Raw genomic sequence first — 9,414 nt, forward strand, 5'->3', positions numbered from 1 at the left:
GACATATTATATTTTACAACATATTTTTGGCATATTCCGAATTACATTGAGATCTCAATTATGAATGATAAATATGCATAGCTACAATGTTTTTCTTGAATAATTGATAACCAATAGAATGAAGACGCCTATTTCACTCATACCTTTCGGAACATTGTGATGACTTACGAAAATGATAGTAAAGTAATCAAAGGTACCTGGATTATAATTTAGTACGACAGACGCGCGTTTCGTCTACATAAGAGTCATCAGTGACGCTCATATCAAAATATTTATAAAGCCAAACAATTCAAAGTTGAAGAACATTGATGATCCAGTTTTGACTTTTGATAATTCTACGAACTGTGTAAAAAAACGATATAGTGTATACTGTAAGCTTGGTTCGATTTTCAATGTCTGTGTCTACAAAAAATTTCCTGACAGCGTTATTTCAAGTCTAAACAAATATCTTAAATCTTCTTATAGTATTCCGTTCAACCTCACCATACAGTTTTCCAATAAGCCTTTAATAAAGGACCATTGATACGATATAGCCTGTCATGCTCTATCGGTTGACTTATTCATAAACTATAACAGCGATTGCATCACTTTACGATTTGTTCACAGTCCAATGCACTCGACAGTTACTGCTTTCAAAAAGGAATACGTTCATCTTAAAGGACTAAATTGTAAATCCAGCGACAGTTAAACCTGTAGGTCGTTTTTAGCGCATTTTTTAAATTTGCTTTGTTGTTTTAAAAAATCTGTTCTATGATTTGCATTCTAGATTTTCACTCCGCTCTATACACATATGGATAATTTAAAATAAAAAAGAGTAGGTATGTAATCGCCGATCCGAGACTATATTTACGGTATTGTTTATTTCTCATCGTCAAAAGCCTATACATGTAATTGCTTATATCAACTTTATTTGAATTTTGGTGGATAGTTGTCTCATTGACCTCTGATTATCTTAATAAACAGATTGTAATCAGTTCTTGCTATACTACTGATCGAATAAACACTGAGTCTTTGCACAAAGAATCGACCCGCAATTTCAAAGTAGCAAACTAATTTGCTTTGTTTTTTTCAGTATGAATAAAAGGATTTTGTTTTGTTTACGTAAATGACTAAACAGCCAACACGACATGACTTACAAAATGTCACCTAGAGGACAACATAAATACTTTCAACAAAATTAAGATGGTATATCGATAGTACTAAATATGTCAACCTCTGCAACAATTTGGGTCTATTTATTTGTGAATAAATTTAAGCATAAAACAAAACATTTTACCGACACAAAATTTACCGAGGTGTTGACTACTGGGCTGGTGATACCCTCGTGGACGAAACGTCCACTAGCAGTGGCATCGACCCAGTGTTGTACTGTAAAAGAACGTGACGTAAACGAACAAACTCATTTCAAAATTACAACATAGAAAACTATAGACAGTGCGACACGAAACCCGCAAAAGACTTAGTTAACTTATGTGCTCCGAAAGGAACACACACCATACTCAACATATGGCACACGTCGTGTTGCTAATATGAACAGAGCACAAACACAATATAGTATAAGTATAGTATAGAATAGTGCAAACATTCATTTCAATATATGAATACCTACCTAAGATTCCTGAAAACTTGATTCAAAACTATATGAGTTTCCCTGAATAAAAAATAAATAAATCAGATTCAGTAAATAATAAAGCACTACAAAATGAATTACATGGTCAATTAATAGAAAATGAATTCATGGATATTGTGTTGCACGCGCATTAAAAATGTTCACCTGTAGGTAAATCAAATTTATAATTGTTTGTTACATTTATTTTCGGGGGAAAAAAATTGTCATATACATATATTTATCATTTGTAACCACACTTGATAGTGGAGTAATACGATATATGATACATTTTGTACTACTACAATTAGTTGAAATTAAACAAATAAGAATCCGCATGACTTTAAATGTAATTTCAACCGTTTGAAGGAACTGAATTAGATTGAAATTAATTTCTTCTAGTTGTCTCCCATAGACCGTTAGTTGTTTTCCCGCGCTTCATGGGATATAGCCATTCAGCACGACAGGGCCAACTCGAATAGACTTGTTTCTCAGTTGAAATTTTGTATCTTGCTTATGTGAATTTATTTGATGTTATATGAAATGTTTTTATTTCAGTAGTAATTATGTATTACTTGACTATATTTTGTCGACATGATATTATGTATCATAATGTGCAATTAAAATCAGCACATGGCACTGTCGTGTGGGTATTCAATTTGAACTTTAGTTTGGTTTTTTATTAGTATTATGTGCTTAGAGTTGGGTAGTCTATGGGTGTAGTAATTGTAGAAGAACATGATTGCCAGTTATGACTCGAAATCATTTACCTGCAAATTATATCGTCTTTGTGACGTAAGTGTAAGGATATAGTGTAGCCTACAATAACGCCATTTGGATGTTTGTGGCATTGGCAATCGTATCTTTTCTCCTTATCGTTATAGATGTGTTGTAATTTCCAAATAATATGTGATAAATAATCTGACAAAGAAAACAATTAATGTTAAGGTAAAAAGTAAAGAGTTGTTTACGTTCAGAGCGCCTTTCTGGACACTATTATGGTGCTAAGGGTATATAAAGCCGAAACAAGTGAAGAGCTATATAATAAATACGAAATACAAAATTAATATAATTGTGATGGATACATGTGATAGGATTACCTGCATTCTATACAAATCTCATCGTCACAAAACGTAATATTGTATCGATTCTGTCCTTTAAAATCAATATTTTGACCACTTATTATTACAGTTGTACCCCCAGACACAATGCCTTTTGATGGTCTAACATTAATGATCCTAGGTTTCTGAAAAAATCATTTTAAATTTTTTTTCAAAGATAACCGGAAATACAAGAAAAGCTTAATTATTACATTTGTCATCTTGAGAGTAAATGTTCATTTCTACGACACTGTTGTCTGATGAAAATATTCATCTTTTTTTTTAAATTAACAATTTATCAATCGTAAATGAAGAAAAGGAATGTACTAAAAGAAATTTAATCTCAAGGATGTATATTATGTATGTTCAAATATAAAGGTCTTTTAAAATATTGAAAAATGTGCAGTGCCTATGTGCGGACAAGATTTATAGCAAATCTTTCATAAAATCTCCTTTCATTAATTTCGACATAATCATGAAAATATGACTTCAACTCCTTCAGACAAAGCTAGCCTTACACAGATTTGAATATTCTATTTAACCTTTTGTCGATAAATATTAGTCAACAAAAGAAACGATACACAAATTTGACTTAAATTTATTCTAAAATATGATAAATAGGAAAAACAGTTATTTCCTTTTTTGTATTTTGGGTGAAAATACGATTTTTCAAATACTAGTAACAAAAATTCCCCCAAAAATCGTGTTTTTGTCTTAAATCAATGGTTTTGATTAGAAAATAATGCTGTAAAAATTAGACCAAAAGGTCAATTATTTACCTTGGTACAGTGTATCTAGTTTCATTTTTTTGGAAAATACCTTTCCTTGTATCGTTTCTTTTGCTGACTAGTAAAGATTCCCAAGTATTCAGGTATAGAACATTCTTGGTTTTAAATATTTTAGCTTAACGTTCCTGGAGACGATGATTCAGAAAACCATGCATCAAATTTATAAAATGCTGGGGTTTTTTTTAAGTGAAATAATTTATTATACATCTTTTAGATCTTTTAAAAAATGACAAAACTGTTACAGCTTTTTTGCTGATTGTGAACATTATAACCATGCATTCTATAAATTACCTTAAAGCTGAAATATGTAGTATTTGGGTCGCTGAAATTATTTGAATTGACTGAAACGAATATCCCTTCTGTCTTGTTTTTGTCTTCGCCGATAACACAAGTCAATCTGTGCGAATAGATACATAGATGTATGGTCAGAATCATAATACATCATTCTTGAATCCTGGAAGATTGATTCACGCTTATTTGATGACATGATTTAGGTATATAATGATATAATTTTGACACTTCGTGCTTAAATGTTGATAGTGGCTTATACTGCATGTTTGATTTAATTTAAGTGTATAAACGGACATATTTGTTCTACGTGTATATAATTGGAATCTATACATTCGTTTCGCAAAATTAGATAAAATGGATATCTGAAAACCTACTGCTTTGTTAACGTCTACAAATTATTATAAAATTTATTTAAAATTCATATAAAATATTGAGTATTCAATTTAAATCGGCCGAAGTTCTCTTTAAATATTTCCACACTAAGTTACAACTTTGACTAGGGATAAAATAATTCGATTTAAAAAAAAAAAAAAACGGGCACTTTTTTTGCTGTCATTTTTATTTTCAAACTCACATCACTTTTTTATTCTGAAATACGATTCAGGTCGGTTGACTTATATTAGGCCTTAACGTTGTGAATATTTACAGTCGAGTTTAAACAAATAACCTACTCAAATCTTAGTCTACTCTGCATATGTGGATAGCTTTCAAAAACACATGTTGCATGTATTTCACTATTTTGCATGTACAGAAGGTGTGTTTTAAATTCATGTATCGTTCATTATCAGTATTTATCGAGTGTTACCTAGTTCCGGGTATTGTAACTGTTACGTTGTGACACATAACTCCACTTATTTCAACAGAAATACTGTCATTCACATTTCCAAGAAATTTTCCAACAACCGTTACTAATGTTCCACCATCAACTGGTCCACTTAATGGAGAAACCTATAGAAAAAAATAAAATATATGAGCTTAAACTTATTGCAGACCAAAACACTTTCGAAAAGAGTAAAAGTGTAAAACCTCTCCTTTTCATGATTCGTGTTGTTTATTATGTTCTAATATTTATCTGTTTTTGTTTTTCTGTTTAAACCATGGCGTAGTCAGTGATCAGTCAATAGTAAGTAGCCATGGCAATCCATAAGTTTGACCGTCCCTCTGGTATTTTTTGGCCCTCTGTTACATATACAGACTACATGTTATATAGCTTAAATTAACATACATTGAATTAGAGTACTTGGTTTATATTGTTCACATTTATATACAACTACGTCTTGTGGGTAAATGTATTAGTTGGAAAAAAATCGTCATTGTTCATTTATGTAATTGAAAAGTCATTCAGATCTATAAATCAATGCGATACGCTTAATTTATTGACCAAATTGCAGGATAACATAATGGGTGTAGCTATGTTTTACCTTACATGTAAATACATTAAACATTTCATTACTCAAACATCCGCAGTTTTATATTTCATACTTATGTATAAATCTCCTCATTGTTCATTTAAAAAAAACACTGTGTAACATAAACAAATTGTAGTGATTTAACATTTAACTTATGCTCGTTATTCAATGATACATCATTTACACTTACTAGTTTTTTTCCAAAATTGCTTCAATTTTTACTACGTGTTAGATTCGCAATTAGAACTATGGATATTGTGTAATCACAACAAATGTAACACAAAGCCGAAGTTGTTTTGTTTAAATACGCGACATAAAACATTTGTTAAACATTTATTACCTACTGCTCCGTATAACTAAACTACAATACAATCCAAACTTTTATTGGTTAACGTTCAAGAGTAACTTTAATCCGAAATAATTCTTTTGAGAACACACAATTTGATTAAAAGTAGAACATAATATGACGACGCGAAAAAGTAAAGTGTTTAAGGTTCATTAAAATATAGAGGTAGAGATGTTTCATTTCTCTCATAAACAAATATTTCTGTATTTCTAGTCTTTAAAAGGGAGATGAGGTTGAGTGGTGATTTTCCTTTTTTTAGTTCAAGTCAAGTCATTTTACAATATGTACATAATTAGTATAGAAAGATAGAAATAATTTATCAATTTATGTCTTAATTTGGATAAAAGTAGTGGTTATTAAACTATTAATGGTAAATGTAACCTCTAACAATAGAAAACTGGTTTTCCAGAGATGAAATCAAAAATATGAAGTTTAGACATATAAAAGAAATAAGATGATGTCTATTTTAGAGTACAACACTTTAATAACTAATGATATTCTGTTTCTTGATGTCAATACACTTTAACAAAGCCCTTTTTCGAAACAAATTAATATTTGTCTTTTGTGAGAATGTAATACCTTATTAATTTGTGGAATACACGTCACGAGTTGAGTATCTGAGTCGAGTGAACAATCAGCATCTGAAACACAAAAATAAAAAGCACTAAAACCTTATCTCATACGACATGCAAGAAAACGCAATTGTTTATATAATCATGTAAACTAATACTATCCAATTATTGTCTTTTTATGAGATTGATATAGCCAAGGATGAATATCATATATCAAGCGATTGATAAATCATCGTATAAAGCTGATTGAAAATATTTCCTATCAAAATGGCTGAAGCAGAAAACCTATCATCGAAATCGCTTATTGATTCAAAACACTGAGCCATGACCTACAGGAAATGGCCTCAAAATAAGTCTTATAGTAATAGCAGTATATATCTTACGCTGATTGAAATCCACAACGTCACAACGAACACGAGTAGTGATAAACATATATCGCAAGACGGTTCAAGAAACATAGTCGTCCTAAAAGGAATGAAAATTTACCCCAGAGAAAGAAATATCGTCTCTTTTGTCTTAAATCTTTGTGTACAGTATATCGTATGGTTGGCATTTAAAGGATACACACAAATTCAAAAAGAAAGCAGATGGACGATCATTACATATCGTCTATTAACTAAATTCTTTTTAAAACAATTTAGTGCTGAAACAAACTGATGAAATCTTGTATTTGTATGACACAAGATATTTAGTACTGCAATCAGAGTTCATTTTATTAAACTTCAATGAACAGTAAGAGTGCCCATCTCTTTTGCATATTGCAGGAATATTTCATATTATGGCGAAATTGTGTTGAAAGGTCAAACATCATATATTTCCCAAATTCAAACGTGAAAACGTAGAAGGAATTTTCGGAGATATAATAAGAAGAATGCAACAAAAACGATAACAAGCATATACAGAAAAGGATGTAAAAAAGACACGCTTAGCTTTTTAGATCAACAACAGCCTTTACAAAATTGCGTCAAGGTTGAATCTTTTTATGATATATCAATTTTAACACAGAAAAAGTACATGTGGCCTTGATCTTTCCAAATCTATTGATTCTAACCATGCTTATCATTTTTCGCATCGGTTTATAACATTTTCATTATTTAAATTGTAAAACAGCAGGTTCTGGATATGTTTACGTTTTTTCTTTATTTAACACAGAATTGACTTCACGTCACTACGACAGAGTACTTGTTCTTGACTAATATGTACTTAAAGTGTCTTAATTGACCAGAACTTGCAATTGATTTTATACTTTTTCGTTTAGTCTGCAAAAGGTTTGTTTTGTATCTTAAAATTGGACAAAAGATGTCAAAGTTGTCATCTCTTCCAACATTTTTGTATACCAACATCAACTTATTTTCTCATTGAGGAGTTGCGTGCATTCAAATTGAAACAGTACCTGTGGGAAAAGGGATTTGCCAAGCGCTTGTAATCATAGTTTATACCAAGTTTGACATGCTCTTTATCTCATCGTATTTTAAAAACGGAATTCACAAATTTACCAACGTTCTAACCGAATCAATTGATCGCAAAAACAAAATACAAAAAACAAAAACACGCGAAACCATGCGTTTATAACCACAGTCAAGCCTATAAAAAAAAATTCAGAAAGCGGAGGATATTCCAAGGATCAAGAAGCGAAAATACAAAGATAAAAGTAATATTAAAGGACTACATGTGTTCCAACATACCACCCATCACTAATAAAACGTTTCAGTGTCACTCATGAGCATTGGATTTCAGTTTTAACAAATCCCAAATCATATAAAATATTTCCCGAACCCCTATGATAGCCACCAGGCCACTCAATAATCTACGGAAAGTTTGGTATCGACGCGGTTATTTTAGTGAGTCATGCAAATAGCCTTTCGAAAAAGCCATAGAAGTGATATGATAAGAATCATCTTTTCCATGTTAGCCAGCATTTCAGCAAGTCGTATCATAAACTTGGTGAATTTAATAAATCATGGTAGTGTTAATGATTGAACAATCATATACTTGAATGATGCCCAAATAAGAGGTGGGAGAAAGGAACTAAATGGTCTTTATCCAAATGGCAAGTACTGTTAATTTGATTGAGGAACATATTAATCATTTTGTATTCGGAATATCTGTCAACATGATTTTACAACATCCACTCGTATACACGTATATCCATAGTAATGAAGTGTCGTTGCACAAATTATATTAAGCCATTGAAATTTTAAGAATAAAACAATTTACGCAAATTTGTTAAAAATTTACTATACAGGACTGGGTTGCACAAACTTCTATTAACGTTAATAGTTTATTAAAAGTACACTTACATTTAATAGTCTATTACTTCCGGGTTTTTTTTAAATATACAGTCAGCAAGAATATCCTGTGATGAGATTGTCAAACTTTTAGATATTGATTTTGACTATCAACCTAATTTTAATCACCACACTAAAAATATTTTTCGTATTTAGCATCCCAACAACTTAATGTTTTAAAGCGCATTGGCTGCTACCGTGCTAAATTGAATAAACTGACCATTTTCCACACATTTATTTTATCTAATTTTAATTTTTGTCCTTTGGCATGGCATTTTTGCAACAAAAATAACACCACCAAATTGGAAAAAAATCAGGAAAGGGCTTTACGATTTATATATGAAGACTATCTTAGTTCATATGATGAACTACTTTTACGAGCAAAGGTTCCATCACTGAAAATAAGACGTATGCGTAACATGGCTATTGAGTGTTTTAAAATTTTATATAAATTGTGACCACCATGCTTACATGATTAAGTTGTATTGAAAGATTGTAATTATAATTTTAGACATTCTGATAGACGTGTAGATATACCTAGGGTCCGAACATCAAACTATGGTAGGAACTCTTTTAAATATATATCCAGGTGCTTATTTATGGAATGATCTACCTCATGATTTTAGAAAAATTGCTTATTTTAGTCAGTTCAAAAATATCATGGAATGGACTGTACAAGTTTGTGCAGACTTTTAATTAATATATTATGCAAAATTTACCATCTAGGTCATACATGTACCCCATTTTTCAATTTTTTTTATGTGCATTTTGCCAGCTTTTATGCCTAGTTTACACTTATATGCTTTTAGCTTTAATACCTAGCTTATGCTTATATTCTGCTTTTAGTGCTTTATTTTCGTGCTGTGAAATTTATTGCATGTGTATTATATTATATTTTGTATTGTTATAAAATTAATGTTGTATTGTTAAAAATGTCTCTTATGTCGGTTAAAAGCTCATTAGAGCTTATGTTGGTCTACGTTTATATACCTTGCCGACTCTAAATAAAGCTTA

At 30.7% G+C, this 9,414-nt stretch overlaps 1 protein-coding gene across 1 annotated transcript; it reads right to left on the reverse strand.

Annotated features, from left to right (window-relative positions):
• Positions 1–1,605: 1,605 nt before the first annotated feature.
• On the reverse strand, positions 1,606–9,144 carry LOC134701044 (plexin-A3-like). The gene is made up of 6 exons (XM_063562186.1): positions 9,120–9,144; positions 6,120–6,181; positions 4,591–4,733; positions 3,786–3,891; positions 2,707–2,852; positions 1,606–1,651 (listed from the first exon to the last, which is right to left on the reverse strand). The coding sequence occupies exons 1-6, from the start codon at positions 9,142–9,144 to the stop codon at positions 1,606–1,608; spliced, it is 528 nt and encodes a 175-aa protein (XP_063418256.1).
• Between the last annotated feature and the right edge of the window lie 270 nt (positions 9,145–9,414).

Source organism: Mytilus trossulus, unplaced genomic scaffold (assembly GCF_036588685.1).
Source record: "Mytilus trossulus isolate FHL-02 unplaced genomic scaffold, PNRI_Mtr1.1.1.hap1 h1tg000211l__unscaffolded, whole genome shotgun sequence".
Taxonomy (NCBI): domain Eukaryota; kingdom Metazoa; phylum Mollusca; class Bivalvia; order Mytilida; family Mytilidae; genus Mytilus; species Mytilus trossulus.

Excerpts from the sequence above, each read along its gene's own strand:
- LOC134701044 (XM_063562186.1), bottom strand. The coding sequence starts at position 9,144 with ATGGGGTACATGTATGACCTAGATG. Across the intron at positions 6,182-9,119 it reads GTACATGTATGACCTAGATG|ATGCTGATTGTTCACTCGAC; the intron begins GTAAATTTTGCA and ends TTTGTGTTTCAG. Across the intron at positions 1,652-2,706 it reads GAGATTTGTATAGAATGCAG|GGAAACTCATATAGTTTTGA; the intron begins GTAATCCTATCA and ends TTTTTTATTCAG.